Source organism: Dermacentor variabilis, chromosome 11, assembly GCF_050947875.1.
Source record: "Dermacentor variabilis isolate Ectoservices chromosome 11, ASM5094787v1, whole genome shotgun sequence".
Classification (NCBI taxonomy): Eukaryota; Metazoa; Arthropoda; class Arachnida; order Ixodida; family Ixodidae; genus Dermacentor; species Dermacentor variabilis.
The window spans coordinates 1,999,336-2,019,479 of NC_134578.1; the positions used below are offsets into that span (position 1 = coordinate 1,999,336).

Below are 20,144 nucleotides of genomic sequence, written 5' to 3' on the forward strand. Positions count from 1 at the left end.
CTCTTTGAGCATTCCTTAACATGCTCTTGAGCTTCTTTGTTAACCTCCTGAGTTTCTGCCCCCTATCACTGGTAGAATGCAATGACTGTACACTTTTCTTTTGAACGGCTATAAGCATCACTGCTATGAACCTCACCAACCTTCTTTTCTTTCTTGCCAAAGCTCAGGCCTGGTGTTCCTTTCTCGACGACAACTGTCGAAATGCCTTTTGCGCCTGAACCACCGGTTCGGCACATTACCACGTACACATGGCTTGCACCCGAGCCACTGACGAATGCCTTGGTGCCATTCAAGATGTAGTCGTCCCCATCCCTCTTGGCTGTGGTGACCAGCGAGGCAGCATCGCTGCCACTGCCTGCACAATTCAATCCACATTATTCCTGCTTCTTTCAAGCAGGGAGCCCTCTAACAAACTGAGCGAGGAACAGGATTAAATCTTTTGAGTGTGCTCACAACCATGCCAGCAGCAACATGACAGAAGATGCCAATGGAAGCTGGGCAGCTACTGCCTTAAAAGGCATCGCTATAATGGTGGATAGCTGATCAAAGCATTTTGCATACAGAACTATGCATGTGTCATATCTTGGCAGGTCAAAGTATGTTGCACAGTAAAGCTGGAAAAACATATCTATCAATCCCTGTAAACATTTTCATTGGCACAAAGAGGAAATATTCATTTGAAAACACTTTGCTATTTTAAATGTGAACTGAGAAATAGACATTGTCCATAAACCTTCCTAGACAAGGTTGTGAGCAAAATTTGATGAGACCCTTTAAATGATAAAACCAACTTGAACTGCACAAATACTCTGATTACGAGATGAAATGGGTCACAATGAAATAAATTAAATGAATGGGTCACAAATGGGTCACAATTTGCCAAACATACAGGTGCATTAAGCTGAGTCTACCTGCATTGACCAATCTGAAAAGATTACCTGCATAGGTTTGCACTTGACAATATGAATGTTTCACCAAGCTGATTAAGAAGTTTTAGAAATATTCGACTCAAAGGTAGGGAAGCCTACCAGCCAGGTATACAAAACAATGAAGAGTAAAACATGAACGCAAAAGGCATACAATGGAGTTAGGCTTATGGGTACGCGAAGCTGAAATCAAAGTGCGAAATGAAAGGTCAGTAGGCTTGAAAACACAGGCACTGACTCGCAACTTAATGCTTTGTTACTGACGAGATATGCACACACATACAAAGGCATATGGTGCATACAAGATATACAGGACGCATCAGCAAACCATGCCACTCAATAATTGTACTTCTTTGTTAAGCAAGATGAACATTTGGCTTACACACTGGGCAGAATTTTTACACATATGGCATGCCTCGACTATTTCGCAAGTTGTTTAGCTGTTATTTCAAAACAGAACCTTGAATTTCTGAGCGCCCCTGTTGTTAAGAGTCTATTGTCATTCATTCATTTCACCCGGTTAACTTGCCCAACTTGCTGTTTTGTTATGCAAGTTGGGGTGCTTGTTCTAAAACTCCCTATTGTTGAAACAATTACAGTAATGTTCTCATGCATACAAATCAGTCACACCTGCAGCCAGGTCAATGCAACTAGCCAATTGTGAAATCACCTTTACCGTCACTGTGAGCCAGTTATCCTGCATTCGACAAGTAGTGAATTTGTGAAATTTTTTAAGTGAATATGAGCCCACGTGTCTGAGCAAGTCCCTGATCCCCAATGTATCAATAAGCTTATGATTCACATCGGAGTCAGATTTTTGTGAGTCGGAGTGAGGCTGACTGGGTCCGATTAGTGGCAAGTTTGAATCGAGGAAGGCAGATTGGGTCTGATCTTCGTGAATCCGTGCCTGACTGAGCCATAAGCTTAAGAAATATTTTGTGAGCGAGTCCTGTGGATTCTGTTTGGTTTGCCAACCTATGCTCTCTGGTAGCACACACTTGCGTGTATGCAATGGAACTACAGGTTGTGTATACATTGCACTGCACACCAACCAATCCCAGTGCAACAAGTTTTTAGAAACCACCATTAACGAAACCACAGACATGAACTTTTGGTGGTAGCTGCAGTTGTTTGATTCATTCACACATTTAAGAAGCTAACGAATTGCTATAATATATACACAATTTTACATGCCAAGATCATCTGCATACGGTAACATGTTAAACTAATCTCCTAGGACAGTGAAGCCATGAATGCTGTGAGAAAAAAAAATGCCCAAGCTTGAAATGAATTGCAATAAGCAACACAGACATAGAGGCTTTGGTTCATAGAAGAGTGGCTCTGAGGTACCACCATTAAGCAAGTCCAACAATGATTGTAACAAAGTCTAATGGAACAAGACTAACATATAGAAAGGTAGACGTAAATGGGTGGTAAACATAGTCAAATGCTAATGTGAGGTCAACTTGTAACAGCATCAACTGTCAATAAGAGTTTGAGCAAGAACAAAGAATTATATTACTGGTAATACATGTCAAATAAGGCAACACTAGGACTGATGTTACACATTAAAATCTGTTGCCTGCAATAATATGCCAGACGAAAAAAAAAAAAGTTGAATATACAGGAAAACGGAAAGGTGGTACTGTTTGTCAATGTTAAGAGGAAGCTTTAGCTTGAGTGCTCCTATCTAAATACATGTAAAAGGAGAATTCGTTTTTCTAGGCAACGACTGCAGCAAATTTGACGAGGTTTGTTGCATTTAAAAGAAAAACTTAAAATCTAGTGACTGTTGGTTTTGAATTTTTGAGTTAGGTCGTCGATTTTTTATTAAAAATTGGCAAAAATCGAAAATTTTCAAAATACGAAACTATCAAGTTTACAACTCTGTAACTAAATAAAGAAAAATGATACCACAATTCTGAGGATTGGATCTAACGGTACATCTAAAGCGGACAAAATTGATATGTCACACACGAATATAAAAAAGTTTAGTAATCCGGAAATTTCGACCACCAGGGGTTCTTTAACGTGCACCTAAATCTAAAATAGACGGGTGTTTTCGCATTTCGCCCCCATTGAAATGCGGCCGCCGTGGTCGGACCTCGTAGCCCAACACTATAGCCACTGAGCAACCATGGCAGGTGATGGAAATCGAACCTGGGTCTCCGGAGTGCCGAGCTGAATCCTGTGTAGCAATGATGTTTTGCTCCGTGTAAGCTTCGGGGGCAAACAGAATTTACCGTCTGGGTCAATCATATGTAGACGTCTGTGAATGTTGTCATAGTGGGCTCTGTAAGCCTTTGTGAGGTGCTGCATGAGTGCCTTGATCATGGAGTAGGTGTCAGGTCGCAAGTAGGCAATCCGTACTTCATCAAAGGAAGAGGAGGCCGTTCTTGCCTCACTGTCAGTGAGTTAATGGCCAAAAACAAAAACACCACAATTACTAGGCACCCATTGAAAGGTGATCACGTGGCCACTTAACTCGGCACTGTGATGAAGTTCAACGATTTCCAGCACGAGCAAATAGTATGGTCCTTTCTTTAAAGTGTATTTTAGCGCCTGTAGCGCTCATTTGGCATCGCACAATATCGTCCATTTATGGGGTGTCTGCGTTCTCATAAAACGGACACCCTGGTGCACCCTCATAATTTTTTCTTAACATAGCAGAAGCATCGACTTGCAAGTCAGTCAGCATTACAGAGGCATGCATGTTTCTCTTAAAATCATTTCTATAAAATTTTGCAGATCAAGAGGAAGCTTTAGCTTAGGTGCACCTATCTAAATACATGCAAAAGGCGAATTAGTTTTTCTCGGCAACCACTTCACAAAATTTGGCGAGGTTTGGTGCATTTAAAACAGCTTAATATCTAGTGACTGTTGGTTTTGAACTTTTCATTTAGGTCGTAAATCTTTTATTAAAAAGTGGCAAAATTAGAAAATTTTCAGAAAACGAAACTATCAAGTTTACAACTCTAACTCAGCAATGAGAAATGATATCACAATTCTGTGAATTGCATCTAATAGTACATCTAAAGCAGACAAAATTGGTGAATCTTAAATCAAAATTAAGTTTTAATGAATCTTAAAAAAATTTAGTAATATGAAAATACAACTTTTGCAGAATGCTTGTACACAACGTAACAAATTCGCATAAGATATAAAATGACATATTGAATTTGTCTACTTTCAGTGATCTAATGGGTGCCATTTACAGAACCGCGGTATCTGTTCTTGATGCAGAGCTATTAATTTGTAAACTTCATGCTTCTATTTTTTTTTCAAACTTCCGAATTTTTGAAAATCTTTTCAACAAAACTCAAGCCCTAAATTGAAGATCCACTTCAAATAGACATTATAATTTAACTTTCTCTCTTAAATGCAACAAATTTCATTAAACTCAGTCCAGGGGTTATCTCAGAAAAACGTTTTTGCGTTGTACATGTATTTGAATAGGCCTTGTTGGAGTTGGGCCCAAGCTAAAGCTTCATCTTAACCGTAGTCGATGTCTACATGATATGAAGCATTCATGATTTGTAGAGAACAGTTCTGTGAACAATATAACTATTTTGTAGTAAACAGTGACATAGGGATTATATGCTGTAGTGTTTATAGTTATATTAAGTAAGACAGACTATTTCTAATGGCAAGGTATCAGGTTGAAAGCAAACTACAACGCAGGGGCACATATCCAGTTCACCGTGTGGCACATAACATTACACTGCACCATCATTGGGATTTGCCCACTTAAACTTGCCTGCAAGGAAATGGCTGCTCTCAGAGAAAACTTCTTTGCATTCAAGATTTTGCACTTATCAGCAGTTGCTCAAATTTAGGCACAAGGATCACACATTATGGTCAAAATCGTTCAAAAAACATTTGGCCCTGTTACTTGCCTGCTTTACAAAGAAAAAAACAATTTGCATTTGTCTGCATTCCTCGCAGTGAGTGATGCTTAAAACATGGTGACTGTGTCACTTTCGGAAACTGCAGTACAGCCACGCGTGGCCTTTGGGATTGGCTTCCACCAACCGCTTGGTGCTGCATCCGAGAGGCACAAAGGAAAGCACATAAACAAGGCAAGTAACTGTGCCAAGTGCTATACCGAACAATTTGAAGAACCATGAAATACAATCTTGTTGTAAAATTTTATCAAGAACAGCAGCAGCGGTAAGAGCAAAAATCTTTTTTTCTACGACTTTAAGAGAAAAATGCATGTCCCTGTATATGATGGAGCACAGTGGTGCCGTGGGCAAGCATATGTACACATGCACGAAACATAATTCAGTGCAGATGCTCTTTGTCAGGCTCTTCTCCGCATTCTTCACCACACCTAGCAAAAATATAATGACTACACCATTTCCAAACTCAACTCTAGCCGAAGAAGCATACAAGGAAAAACACATAGCTATGTTAATCAACATTACACCAACTCAATTATGCGGCCTTTTCATTTATTGGTGGTGTTCCAGAATGGAAGTGAAATGTGATAAGGAACCCAAATTAAAGAGGGTTCTGCACTTGCACAAGGCCATGCTTAATAGACATATGTACTTTCACCTATCTTTCCAGTCTTCTCCATCATAAATACTGATGCCTTCCCAGTCAATGCTTCTATAATATTAAAAATAGCATGGGTGTACAGTACACACAGAAAGGTTTAAAGAGGTAATGTTAGCTCGCAAGCTGTGTCAACCTGCATTTAAAACTGCTAGTCTTTGCTCAGGCGGACAGCACCTTCAAGTCATTGATTGCATTTATATAGTGATAAAAACCTAGGTCGGCATTTTATTATGTTATACATTACTGAAGATGTGCTAAATGGAGGAACTAGCCACTGCAAGGTTAAAACATGTTTTGGTTTTGCGCAAGTCAGTATGGCTTTATTGACACACAGGATATATTTGAATGAATCGGTCTTAACATTCCCATGTGGCCCACTACAGCACCATAACTAGTTTTACATAAAGAATCTGCTTCCGGCGAACCCTGTGATGTGAATGGAGTATTGTTTATGCAGTCCGAGATCCAATAGAACTGTTGGCAGACTTTCCTCATAACAGTGTACTGGCTGCTTTCTCATATGAGTTCAAGTTGTTCTTGGAAGAAGAACCAGTAAAAAGATTGGCTAGCACAATGTGTACATGCTTACTCTTTCACAATAGAATTTATGTAAGGAACCACGCAGTGCAACAGTGTGGGGAATGTTATGAAAGATGACACCATGGCCTTCTGAATGTACTGCAGTTCTGAGCAAATGGTAACATTGCTTGTAACATAACAGAAGGTAGTGCAAAAAGGCACAATCACAATAGAAGGTATGAAGAGAAAGTGTTAGACTCGCAGTTATATTCAACAGCATGGGCCGCTAAATATGCAGGGTGTACACGAAACAAACATGCGCAAAAACAGGGCTATCACAACAGTATCTACATGTGCACATTAAGAAATGCTTTCTTTATATTGTACAGGTTGACGGAGGGGACTGCTGACACAATCAATTCCCTCTTTGATATTGAAACAGCTTCTAATATGAGCTGTGTGTTTGTGTCTACTTTTAACGAGGATCATTATCTCAACAACTTGGGGATCAGAAGTGCCCATGTTACCGTGCTCAGCTAAATTAGTATTTTCTTTCCCCTTTGTGTTCTGGAAATGTTCCCTCTCCCTATCATTAATATAGTATCCAGTTTGGAACATGTAGACGCAAGTGGTATTTAGTACACCTAGCCAATGGCACAATTCACCATCCTGTGTGGCAATTGGTGCCTACTACTGGCTGCTTCATACTGTTGGCTTTTACCGCTTTAAAGCTGTCCAGCTTATGCAGCAGGAATTTGGTTGTGACAATCACAGAGCGAGAAAAACCAGCTCCACTGGGCTACCCAATCTGAACATGCCAGTTATCGCTCATCTTGTGACCACATGACTTCTTGGGATGCGACTCGAGGCACACTGAGGCAAAAGCATTTTTTTTATAACTTTGGTATTTGGTATATGCTGATTACAATGGCAAACCTTTCTGTGCTCTTGGTCAGTAACACTATCAAACATGATTTGTGGCAAAAGTCAAGTTATCTAAGAATTGCAGCTTATTATGAGCAGGTGTCCCATACCCCCTTTTCATGCATCCATTGCATGTGCACGGAAATACGACGAGAAGCACAAGTCACATTCATCGTGTAAAATGAGCGAGCAACATCATGCCAGTGGTGGAATGGCGACTTCGGTTGTCATATAAGAGTACAGAGTGGAAGTTTGGCACTATATTCAGAGCCAGTTTGCGCGACTTGTGCGTAACTTCTGCTATAATCGCCTACAGAGCATTCTTGCTCTCTGCCAACAGATATGGGCTGATGAAACCAAGCACTTGCTTCAAATCAACCAGTGAAAAGCACTTTTTAAAGATTTCACTGCACAGCATAGAAAACACAGGACTAATGCACAGACCAAATGGCACACGACATTGACCGTCAAGTTTTATTCAGTGTAGCATATTAAAGCCTTTACAAGTAGAGCTGTGCAACAATAATTTGAACTCAAGTTATCACATTTTGATCAACGAATCTGAACTTCTAGTTGTGGAATGTTGCTTTGATTAGTAAGCTGTACCAAAATGGCACTCAGATGGCGTTGCGATTTTGTATCTGCCAAGTTGAAGGGCAGCATGCATAGGCATTTTCAACTTCAACAGCTCAGTCTGTTGGTCCGTTCCTTGCTGGTGAGTAAGCAAAGTGGGTGTGTTAATGCCCAATGTCTGCCTGTGGTCCCAACCAATTAAAGCATTAATATGAAATTAACAGATATACAAGATACTGTTACCAGAGCATAAAACTTGTTGAAATTAAGCAATGTGCATCATTTCCTCTGCCTCACGCTTTCCACGCTGTAAAGTTAATTATGCCATATCAGCAAGCCCAGTATCTACGCTCCTTCACAATAATTTTACTGTTAGTGCTCAAAAGAATGTATGCAATTGTTTTTATCCCCAATATACTCCTGCTTGAAACAAGTGTTAGAATTCACACCTTACCGCCTTATAAAGCAGGAGAAACAATTAGTGTTGTGGTCAAGTAGTTAAAACACCATAAGTACGTGTTGAACTTTCATGCCATAATGATTAGGCAAGAAGGTCCTGTTTTTCCCCTCATTAAATAGCACCATGAGAAAGAACAAAATGCTATCCAGCTGCTAAATTTACAGCCTTAGCTTTTTCATGTGTTACACGGTAGTGTCTGTAGTGATAGGTGAGTAAGCACAGACACACAATCAGAAGACAGATGGGAACAAACATTGCTCACCACTTGCTCCCATTCATCTTTATTCAGCGTGCACGTATGACCTAGCTGGCTAATTAGGATAGTTGATGAAATTGTGCACTGATAGTTCATCCGGTTGACAAGCACTGTAAAAGCAGGACATTTAAGGGACTAGTTCCTAACCTTTCCAGTGGTAAGAGTGGACAATGTAAGAGCGACACTTTATTATTTACAAGTATGGGCTGTGGCATAAGTTAAGGCAGTCCCTTCATACTCATTTTCAACCCTTTTGCTGAGCGCCTAGCCTTCCTCCGATCGACCATGTGCGCCCTCACTTTCTCTTCCCTGTCTTGCTCAACTTTCGTTTTTCTCAACGCAAATGTCATCATCTTATTCCCACTGGCACCCACTTCTGCACCTGTGCTATTCTTGTCCAATCTCTGAGCAAGCGTCAGCTTCTGTGCTGCCTTCTGCTGCTTTTTCACTATGTCTACATTTTCACTTTTTCCATAAATTACGCCGTGGAACTCAACACCACTCTTCAGTTCGTACATTTTAGGACCTTCTGCTGTCGATTTTGCTTCATGCTTTATCATCCGGTGTTGTTTCTTGACTTCTCTCGTCCATGTTCTGTCATCATCTGAGCTCTCCTCTTCACTTGAGCTGCCATTCTGTTCGACTGGATTGAGCAAGTCCATGATGCTATTGCCTTGCACCTCGGCTTCATCCACTTTTTTCTTTTGCCGTTTGTCCAGACTCTTCACGAGTGGATTCAACAATCTGTATTCTTCACTGGCAGGGTCAACCTCAAAGTCTGGGTTTTCAAATATTGCTTTAAATCGCGTGTCCTCCAAGAGGGCCGTTTTTGGAGCCTTTTTATCCTTCCTTGAAGCTACCATAACCTCGGCTACAGCTGCTTCTTGAAGTTTCTTTGCCAGTTCCCTGTTGACTGTTGGCAACTTGAGCTTGCTCTCAACACGGTTCTTCCTTGCAGCTTCAACTGTGTCTCTGATTTTCTTCTTTCGGTACTCATCGTATGCAAAAGGTTGCACCAGTGCTTTTGCCTTGTGGTAAAGCCTCATGTCTAGGAAGTAGCCATGCATGTATGCTCGGAGAAGGTTTGTGCCCACAAGGTGGCCCAAGCCAAGATTCTCTAGCTCCCTCTGTGTGACAAACTTGTAATCATCATACACAGTGTCCTGATGCGTCTCCTCCAGCTCCTCTGTCAGGTTGTCCAGGAAGGAGCACCAGCGTGGCGCAGGGCCTAGGCTCGGGATGTAGTATGACAGCACCTTTTTGTCTTCATTTGCCAGAAAGAACAACCCAGAGCTTCCTACAAGGCACAGGTCGTTCAAGTCGACGCCTGGAGTGACTGAGCTGAATGCCTTTCCCGAAGACCGGTCCCACAACTTAAGCACCTTCGAGTCCATGCTCATCACAACGTCGGCGCCGGAGTGGAAGGCGATCTTCTTGACGGGCAAGCCGTACAGGTGGTCCTTCACGAGCAGTGGCTTGTCAGAACGAATGTCAAACAGCAAGATCTGGCCTGTTGCCGTGCCGACGCCGAGTGTCAAGGCGTCCTTGAATGTCAGCGCGGTGACCGACGGCATTCCCTCGACTTCTGTGTCTAAGGTGACACTGTTGAGAGCACATTCAAGGGTTCCCACTCGCGACCTCGACCTAGGATCGAACGCTTCCACTTTACCTTCTTGCGTCCCCAAGCAAACAAGATTGTGGTAACTGTTAACGCGACACACGTTGACAGCCACCGCCTCAGTCATGATTGGGTTCATGAAACGACCTTGGTCCAGGTTGAGCCTGTACACTTCAGGTCCGTCGCAGCCGAAGTACAGCTCGCAAGCGGCGGGCAAATAAGTCATGTCACGGCCAAACTTTGGAATTCTGATCCTGTGATAGCGCCCGTACGCGGCATGGAACTCGACGTAACGGTCACAGTGAAGGAACACCATCTTTGTGTAGTCGTCGCTCAATATGTCGAAGGTGACCACATCGGAGTCGAAGCAGCGCTCGAACTTCATGGACAGCTGCGACACTTCGTAGCAGCGAACGCGTGGCTTGTACGTACCAGTTGCCATTACGTACTGGCCGTCGCGCGATATGGCAACATTGGTACTCACGATTGGCATTTCGAAGTCCTGGATGAGTTCGATGCGGTGCCGTATCTCCGCGTTCTTCTTGGCCAGCATGCGCTTCTTGCGATCCGATAGCCATTCTGGCAGGGAACGACCCGCGCTAAGGTTGTAAATCTTTACGTCGTTTGTGCTTGACACTTGCATTTCGGACGCTTTTCGCGACTGCACTGACACAATTGCAGCGTTTTAACTGTCGAACGACAATGGAAATTGCTCTTCTATCGGATGAAAACTGCACGAGACAAAACAAAAAGCTCAACCATGCTGTGGCCTGGATTGGACAGGATGCGATTGGCTGTGCGAATAGTCAACGTTAGAGGATTCGGCTTGGCTCGTTTTTTAAGAAGACGTAATGGCTTTAGCCAACGTTTTGAATCTAAAGCGTTGGCTTTAGCTTGGTCAATGCCTTGGTCCTAGTCACGGAGGAAGGAAACTAAGGAGAGGCCCTACCCCCTCCGCGCGCTAGGAGAAAAGTGTGGCGGAAATGACGTATAGGTTCTCTTTTTTTTTGCTGCTTTTTTATTTTTTTTGCTGCATGGCCACGCCTTTTGGGCCACAATGGCGGCGTTGTTCTGATTTTTTGAGCGCTCACACGTGTTGCTCTGGTAGGTTTCGTGCCGTGGCAAAGACGCTGTGTGGGCGGGTTTGCGTTAGTCACCGTGTCTTGTTGCACTGTGTTACCTGCACCGTGCTCTGCCGGATGTTGCGCGAGCGCACGCGCTCCGCGCGCGGAACCACGCGCAGCGCGGCGTGGTTTCGCGAAAGATGTAAACAAGAGAGGAGGGTGGCACAAAAGGCGGAGCATCGCCATGAGCAACGCCAACTTCCGGCTTCACTTTTGCTTCACAAAGAGTGACGTCAGGGCCTCTCCTTAGTTTCCTTCCTCCGTGGTCCTAGTGCACGTGACAATGGTCGAGTCAGATGGGTTGAGTGGAACAAACGGCGCGCTCCCACTGAGGCGCCGCGTGTGGAAAATTTTGCGATGGCGCTGCGAGCGAACTCGATTGCGGTGAGACGCGCTTCGCGGCATAGTCAACGTCGTTTCGCTGCGGGCGCTGAGACCGATTGCAGGCGTACGCTCTAATAATGGTGCTTTATTTCAACTGCAAACTTATATTGACACCATTTTGCTACGTATATATATATTTGAGGCATGGGTCATACAACATTCAATTTTGATGTTATCAAGTGCGTCGTCTGCTAGCGAGCGCGCATTCGTTGCGCGGACGCTGGCGGACGCCCAGTTTTTCTAGCAGAAAGTCTGCGCAGTAAATTTTCTTATGGTATTCCTTGCTTTGCTGCGCCCGCGATTCTTGTCGGCCGGTACCGATTGTAGTTTTAGCCAAGTGAACTGATATTGTTTTCTCAAAGTAACACGTAATTTTTGCCACAGAAGCCGCCCATCTGCAACATGAAGTTACGTAATGTCATTTTACGCGCGCTTCTTGGTGGAACATTGATCAAGGACAGTGATCAAGGAAAATATTACATTGAAACAAACCAGGTTTATTTACTGTGTGGCGCAAAGAGATGTAGATAACCAATGTAATTCTAGGTAAATCTAAGGGCACACTGACATATATATCCACGACATATATATAAAAGGGAACTTGTCAAATATTGTAAACGCACGTATTGAAAAAGTGAGAACTCCCAACTGGAATAAGTGTGCTTCTTTTAAAAGCTGCACCAGCCCCAGGTCAACCAATCGACTTTCCGAGAAAAGCAATCAATGTAATTATTGGGCGTTAATGTGAACAGCAGTGTTAGGTAAATATATTGCCTATGTACTCAGACTGAATCGAAGAGACCGGGAAGTCTTCAGCAACATAATCTCCATGGCTTGTTTGACGATCTCCTTCAACGTGCCAGCAGGTGAAATAAAGTAGAAAATATATAGCGTAATCGAATGGTGTTTGCTATTCAGATCGTATTCGACTTAATAATTCGCTATTAAAAATTATGGAATAGCCTTTTCCGTCCGAATGCAACGCATAACAGCAGTTACCCGCTGCGGTTGCTTAGTGGCTATGGTGTTGGCTGCTGAGCACGAGGTTGCGGGATCAAATTTCAGCCATGGCAGCCGCATTTCGATGGAGAAGAAATGCGAAAACACCTGTGTATTTAGATTTAGGTGCACGTTAATGAATCCCAGGTGGCTGAAATTTTCGGAATTCCCTACTACGGCGTGCCTGATGATCAGATCGTGGTTTCGGCATGTAGAAAACCGTATTTTAATAACAGCACTTTTGAAGTCTCGAAGGTGAGGGGCCAATGCAAGTGAGGAGTCTTATTTCGAGTGATTGTGCTGCTGGAGAGTCGTGACTGTTGCGCAGAGGCACACCAGCTCCTGAGAGAGTTAACGCACGGGTGTTATCAGCTCTGCTGAACAAGTTCGCAGCCATCATTCAATATAAACGCCCTGTTTTGAGACAGTCTGTAAATATGCTAACTTGATTCAGGCTAGGAAAAAATTTTTTTGACAGCATTAACCTGTCTGCAACCCATTAAAACTCGGTGTCAAATGTCGTACACTTTTTCAGCGAACACAGCAGATCTACAAATATCTCTACGTGTATGTTAGGCATGCCGTTTCATTAATTGTTTCATCATTGTTCTTATGATAATGCACCGGATAACTGAATACAGAAGCTGCTTAGTTGAGCGGATGTACAGTTGGGAATGACAGTACATTTAGGTATGAAATATGAAAGATAAGCGCAAAATGTTTTCTCTGAAATCAGACTCGAGAATGATTTCTTTTATTTACACCGCTGAAGAATGCTGAAGGACGCAGCTAGCTCCTTCTTTCTTGCATTCTTTAATTTAAAAAATTCTGGCATTTTTTGTTTGATGATATTGTCACAGGTATAAAACTATTTGCACGATGTATTTACAAGGCATACATGAACAGCAGCCGAGAATCCGAAGAGTCTGTTGCCACTTCATCGTCTTCACCGTCGACGACCTTGTCTTCTTTTCCCACCGTAACACGACCCCCGGCAGAAAAAGCACCATCCCGGTGCTTCACACGGGGCCATCAGTAAGGGCACAGTAAGGCTTAAGCCAAGAGACGTGTACGACGTCAGGTGATGTGTAACTGGGTGGCATGATGGAGGTCACTGGTATTATCTCGTAAGTGACATTGGTCACTTGACGTAGAACGCGGTTAAGGCCTTTATAGTATGGAAGGAGTTTCTCGGAGAGCCCCACTTGGTGGCAAAGGGACCAAAGTAGCACGAAAGAGCCGGGTGAAAAATATGTGTCACGATGGCGATTGTAAGCGTGCCATTGAGATTCCTGCGATGACAACAAGCGAGTTCGAGAAAGCTGGTGCGCATGGTCAGCATAGGTGATGGCGTCGTGGGCATACTCGGTCCTCGAATCCTATATTATCAAGGGGAGTGAAGTGTCCAATGGTAATACAGGGTCACGACCGAGGAGTAAGTAAAAGGGGGAATACCCAGCAGTATAGTGGTGTGATGAATTATAGGCGAACGTGACATAAGGGTCGGGTGAAACGTATTTCGATAGCATGTCAGTAATGGTCCGATTAAGTCACTCAGTAAGGCCGTTGGTCCGGGGATGATAGGAGGTAGCCACTTTGTGCTTTGTAGAACATGAGCCTAGGATATCGGCGATGACTTGGGAGAGGTAAGTGCGGCCGTGGTCAGTAAGGAGCTGTCACAGGGCTCCATGTACTAAATGATATCCCGGAGTAGGAAACCTGCGACATCGGTTGCGCAGCTTGTGGGAAGTGCCCAAGTGATGGCTTAGCACGTTGCGTAATCAGTAGCAACAGCGATCCACCTATTGCCAGAGCTGGACTCGGGGAAAGGGCCAAGTAGATCCAAACCTATGCAAAAGAATGGGTCAGGTGGAATGTCGATCGGCTGTAGGTACCTGGCAGGAAGCGTTGCTGGCTTTTTGCAAAGTTGACAGGGCTTGCAAGCAGCTACATAGCGCCATACGATGCGTGCGAGGCCGGGCCAGTAGAAGCGGCGGCGCACGCGGTCATGAGTGCGAGCAAACCCAAGGTGTCCGGCAGTTGGGACGTCATGAAGCTCCTGAAGCATGGTTGAGCGGAGATGTCGAGGAACAACGAAGGGAAGGACCGTCAGGATGAAAACTGTGTCAGCACAATATCCCATCATTGAGGACGAACCACTGTAACGATGAATCAGTAGGAGCAGATTCCATTCGGTCAATGAGAGTCCTCAAAGTAGCGTCATGGCGTTGCTTGTTGGCCATGTCCAAAAGCTAGGAGATGAAAAGAACACTTGCAGAAGCGTCCGTGTCGGCGTTGGCGGGTGTGTGTACAGTGTAACGGGACAAGCAGTTGGGGTTTTTGTGTAGGCGACCAGACCTATACACCACCGAATAGGAATACTCTTGTAGCCGCAAAGCCCATCGTCGAAGCCTCCCTGTGGTATCTTTTAAGGACGAAAGCCAACAGAGGGCATGGTGGTCTGTTACAATAGAAAAGGGCCTGCCACATAAATAGGGGTGGAATTTTGCTACTGCCCACACAACAGCCAAACATTCGCGCTCGGTAATAGAGCAGTTCAGCTCCGCAGGTGACAAGAGATGGCTAGCGTACGCGATGACACGTTCATGGCCGTGTTGAACTTGTGCCAAGACGGCACCGTTTCCATGGCCACTGGCATCGGTGTGCACCTCTGCAGGGGGCTGAAGTAGTGAAGTGTCCTAGAATCAGTGGGGTGGTGAGCATGGTGGTAAGGCGAGAAAAGGCGGTGGCCTGAGAGGATCCCTATGAAAACGGCACACTTCAGTAGATCTGTGAGAGGGCATGCTATGGCGGCAAAATCTTTAACAAAGCGGCGGAAGTAAGAGCAAAGGCCCACAAAACATTGGACATATTTTGTGGACTGTGGAACAGGGAACTCTTGCACGACACAAATTTTCTCTGGGTCCGGTCGGATGCCAGTTGCATTGAAATGCCCAAGAACAGTAATCTCACGGTGGCCAAAGTTACATTTCTTGGAGCTGAGCTGTAGACCGGCCTTGCGAAAAACGGCAAGTGCAGCTGAAGGGCGCTCAATGTGCATGCTGAATGAGAGCGAGAACACAACATCATCATCTAGGTAGCAGAGACAAGTTGACCACTTGAATCCTTGGAGTAATGAGTCTATCATATGCTCAAAGGTAGCCGGAGTATTACATAGCCCAAAAGGCATAACTCTGAAGTGGTAAAGACCATCAGGTGTTATAAAGGCGGTCTTTTCACGATCTAGATCATCGACAGTGATTTGCAAATAACGATGGCAGTTATGGGAGCGAAGACGTAATCACCATCGGGAACTGGCATAGAAGGCGACAATTCAATGTATGTCAAGACCTGTGGTGGAACATGAACAAAGTCAGTCGGTCTCAGGCGAATTTCGTGTGGTGTTGGAGGAACTGCACAGATGCACAGTACTTGAGGAACAATCGATGAGCGCTGAATGGGCGGAGAGGAAGTCTAGGCCTAGTATTAGGTTTCGGGGGCATCGGTCAAGCACAGTAAAAAGGACGACAGTATGGCAGCCCAAAATGCTCACACGTGCAGTACACATTCCAACCACGGTCACCGTGCTACCGTCGGCGATTTGTACAAACAGAGTAACAGCAGGAGTAACAATTTTTTTTAAAATGGCAGCATAGGCGGCTGGTTACAATCAATATGTGTGCTCTGGTATCTATGAGTGCTGTGACGGGTGTTCCATCAACTTGGATGTCAAAAAGGTTATGTCTCATAAAGAGTGTCAAAGGAGGATTTTGCAGCGAATCCGACATGCAGCACCACCTCGAGGTGCCGCATTGCCTAGTTTTCCTGCTGGGGCGGAAGTGGCTGGCGATGTTGAAGCGAGGGCGAACAAGCATAGTGGCAAGTCGAGGTAGTGTCGTTGGAAACGTCGTAGAAGCGACAGGGTGAACTTCGGGGCGAACTTGAATTCTAGAAGGTGTTTCGGGGAGGGGACGGCCAACGGCTCCAACAGTGACGGGAAACATGACCGATTCGGCGGCAGCAGAAACAAATCGGCCTATCGTCAAGTGTACGCCAGTCCAGTAGATTCCTGATAGTGTAAGGATAATGGACACTGTGAGGTGGACTGCGATAGGACCGAGGCATAGGAGCAGGGCAGGTGTCAGAGCGACTCAAGGAGCAGGCGCTGGGAAGGCCCACATTACCGATTCCCTGGCGAACCACGGACTGAATCAGCGATATCGTCTCAGCAGTGTTGTTACAAGACGTCTGTTGAGGCAAGGCAGGAAACGCTGCTTCGAGTTCGCGGCGTACAATTCGGGTCATGGTCATGGTCAATTCACTTGGCGGTGGTAAGCTAGATTGGTCGGTGGGGTTGGTACAGGAAGAGGTCGCCGCAGTATTGGGAAGCCGTATAAACTGATTGTATATACGGTGACTCTTCGGCTGCTCGAAACGGCGGCATTCCTTCACGATGGCGTCGACAGTCGATAAGTTTCTAAAGGCCAGAAGGTTGAATGCGTTGTCCGCGATGCCTTTGATAATGTGTCCAACCTCAACAGCCTCTGGCATGGACGTGTCGATCTTATGACAGTGGGCTAGGATGTCCTGAATGTAGGAAACATACAGCTCGGTAGCAGTTTGGGCACGCATGGCGAGTTGTTGCTTGGCGGCTAGTTGTCGACCGGTCGGATTGCCAAAAATGTCGGACAGCTTTTCTTTGAGCAAGTCTCAGCTGGTTAGCTCTTTCTCGTGTGTGCAAAACCACGTTTGCGGTGTTCCGTCGAGGTAGAACACAATACTGACCAGCATTATGGTCGGATCCCACCTGCTCACCTTGCTGCCACGCTCATACATCTTCAACCATTCTTCTATGTCAACACCATCGAGGCCGGGGAAATTGCCGGGGTCTTGCGGCTAAGGTAGAGCAACGTATCGGGTATGCGTAGTTGGCATTGCAGCTGCAGATGCGGTGCCTTCCACTGGAAGCATGGTCACAGGCTGGGCGAGACGTCCACTGCAGAGCTCCGTGGCGCAGACGCATACCCCGCACGTCCACCAAAATGTCACGGCTATAAAACTATTTACAAGGCAGACATAAACAGCAGCTGAGAATCCCAAGAGGCTGTGGCCACTTCGTCGTCTTCACCATCGAAGACCTTGTCTTCTTTTCCCACCGTAACAATGATTATGAAGCACTCTGTTCAGTTCTTTAACGTGCACCTAAACGGAAGTAAATGAGTGTTCTTCCATTTCGTTCCCATCGAATTCCGCGACCTAGTTTCAACCCGCACATGAGCTCAAGTTTAGCAGCGCAACCTCATATCCACTAGGTAGCCACTAATTAGGCTACCATGCCGCCTCCTTTCTTTTTTTTCGTTGTTGTTAAGCATAGACTGGACAAAAGTTTCACATGGCTTACGGGACAAAGATTAGCATATATAATGCATACCTACAACTGTTTTTGGCACCCGAGGTCCGACCACAACAAAAGAACTCGTACCAATTACTCCACATTCTGTTATGCGAGGAAGATGGAAACATGAATGGAATGTTGCACTGCAGCTTTTTTTTCTTTTTCTATAAGAATACTTTCCATAAATCTAAGTACAGGGCGCCGAATGGGGCAGATACGTTTTATTTGTTCGAAGTGGCAAGCAGGATGTATGCATATGTTTTTCCATCAGCGTTTTGCAAAACCTACTGATAAAAAACCATATGCGCAAAAATACACACAAGAGATACATGCTGCTTGAAGAACAAGAATATTTGTTCTGCAAAGGGAACCATACAAAAACGTAGTACAATGAACGCCGACATAGTGGCCGCAATGCACGCGCAATCACCGAGCAGCATATTAAAAAAAAATTACATAAAGAGAAAGAAAGGCACCTAATCCTACGGCATAAATACATGTGATAACCAATTATAAACACCATTTGAGCGGCTTGAACGCATATACCAGCGGCGAAGTAGTACGATTGACCCTTCCGAGAAGTACCGTGCCGGCAGTTTCCAACGGCGCGACCTTGATGCGGCCCAATCCACTTCGATCGCATTGCCGCCACACAAATTTTTCGTCGTCGCGTGCCTCACTGCAAAGCATGCGCCGCCCCAGCTGCTTGTTCCACTCAACTGTATTCTAGTACACACTACTCAGGCTGAACTCCGGTGCGACCTATTCATGCAAATACATCTAAAACGCAAAAACATTTTTCTGTAATAACCCCTGGACCGATCTTAATGAAATTTGTTGTATTTAAGAGAGAAAGTTAAATTCTAGTGACTGTTTCCAGCAAAATTTCGATTTAGGGCATGAGTTTTGTTAAAAAGTCTCAAATATTCGAAAGTTAGAAAAAGATATTGAAGCACGAAGTTTACAAATTAATAGCTCTGCATCAAAAACAGGTATTGCGGTTCTGTAAACAGCCCCCATTAGATCACTGAAAGTAGACAAATTCAATATGTCATTTTATATTTTACACTCTTAAAAAAATTACACCCTTTGGGGCTTGTCCCACAACAATAATTATCTGTCTTGCCCGCGTTTCCTTTCTTTAATGTTGCCAGCCTGGTACAGGGTGTCTCCCAAGTTGACACTTCCAAATTGCCTGAGTTCTCCAGGTTTTCCCTGAGCGCCTTTGCAAAATTCTTTGAATGGGCCAGAACTTTGTTTTATGTCAAGGCGGGCTAACCCCATGTTACCCAATGCTGCCACTCTCCAGTAAGCATGTTGAAACAAAAAATGACTCAATCCGGTTTGAATAGTAAGGAGTAATATCTATTTTATTCAAAAAGAAAACAGAAGGAAGGTGTTACTAAAATGCACAGCAAATAAAATATATTTTTAAAAAATGGTAAAACCTATTCCAAATCGAGTCGAACATTTTCAAATACGAGTGAAAAGGAGATGCATACAGAAGTAAATATTTTTGAATATGAGCTATTTGCATCAACAGATAGCAAGCTCATTGGTATGAGACCTGAACTTTTTCACAACTAAGATTCTCTCTCAGGAGCTGCAAAGTCAATCCTCAACTGTCCTGGCATACTCACAGCCTGTACAGAACATCTGTGTTGGGTTTCACTGCTTAAAAGAGTTTATTTTGGTTTGAATGAAGGACACCTGCATCTCGCCACCAGCCAACACAATGTTTTCTTTAGCTCAAGCTCCTCCAAAGAGGCGGTGGCATGCTTCCTTTCTTGTTCATTCCTTAGTGCGTTGGTACTTTCTGTTCTCATCCTCCTTCCGCTATGCGTTCGCCCCACAGACCATTTGAAGTATCCTCTTGGTCAGTTGTACAGTCAACGTCCGATTTTTTGGACTTCCTAGGGGCCACGAGAGTGTCCAAAAAAAATGAATGCATGTCTTTAACTGCCCTTAAGGGCTCAAAATGCCACAGGCACGTCCGAAAACGCTCTCAAGGCCTGCCAGTACACTTATTAGGCATATCGGCGCTCATACTGTGGCAAGAGAAGGGGGTGCACGCGTGTATTATTAAGGAATACATACTATGCCCCATAACAGTTGCCCTTTCTCAAGCTTATGCTTCACCGCGTAACATTACTGTATTGAGGCGAAGCTAACTTTCGAAGACTGGCATTACGCAACGCGTTGCGCTTTGCGAGCTTCGAAGCCAATCGTGAGGATTACAAAGGCGGAGTCGGCGCCATTGCTGACAGCAACAAATTCCTTGAATGAAAAACATGGCGCCGCACGGCAAGAAGCTTAATAGCGAACATAGATGCAGCTAGGCCTAGCGTAGCCGTGGTGGTGGCTATGGCTGCCAGCGGAGCTGTGTGCGAGAGTTCCGGTTCG

At 44.6% G+C, this 20,144-nt stretch overlaps 2 protein-coding genes across 3 annotated transcripts in view; both read right to left on the reverse strand.

Moving 5' to 3' along the window:
• Nucleotides 1-20,144, reverse strand: part of LOC142563797 (isobutyryl-CoA dehydrogenase, mitochondrial-like) — a 129,724-nt gene that overhangs the window by 73,772 nt on the left and 35,808 nt on the right. For both annotated transcript variants that reach the window (XM_075674417.1, XM_075674418.1), the window contains exon 5: nt 141-355. In XM_075674417.1, coding sequence (XP_075530532.1) covers nt 141-355 — 215 coding nt within the window. The remainder of the gene's footprint in view (nt 1-140; nt 356-20,144) is intronic.
• Nucleotides 8,196-10,723, reverse strand: l(2)34Fd (nucleolar protein 10 lethal (2) 34Fd). The gene has a single exon (XM_075675313.1). The coding sequence runs from the start codon at nt 10,480-10,482 to the stop codon at nt 8,440-8,442; it is 2,043 nt and encodes a 680-aa protein (XP_075531428.1). The 5' UTR covers nt 10,483-10,723; the 3' UTR covers nt 8,196-8,439.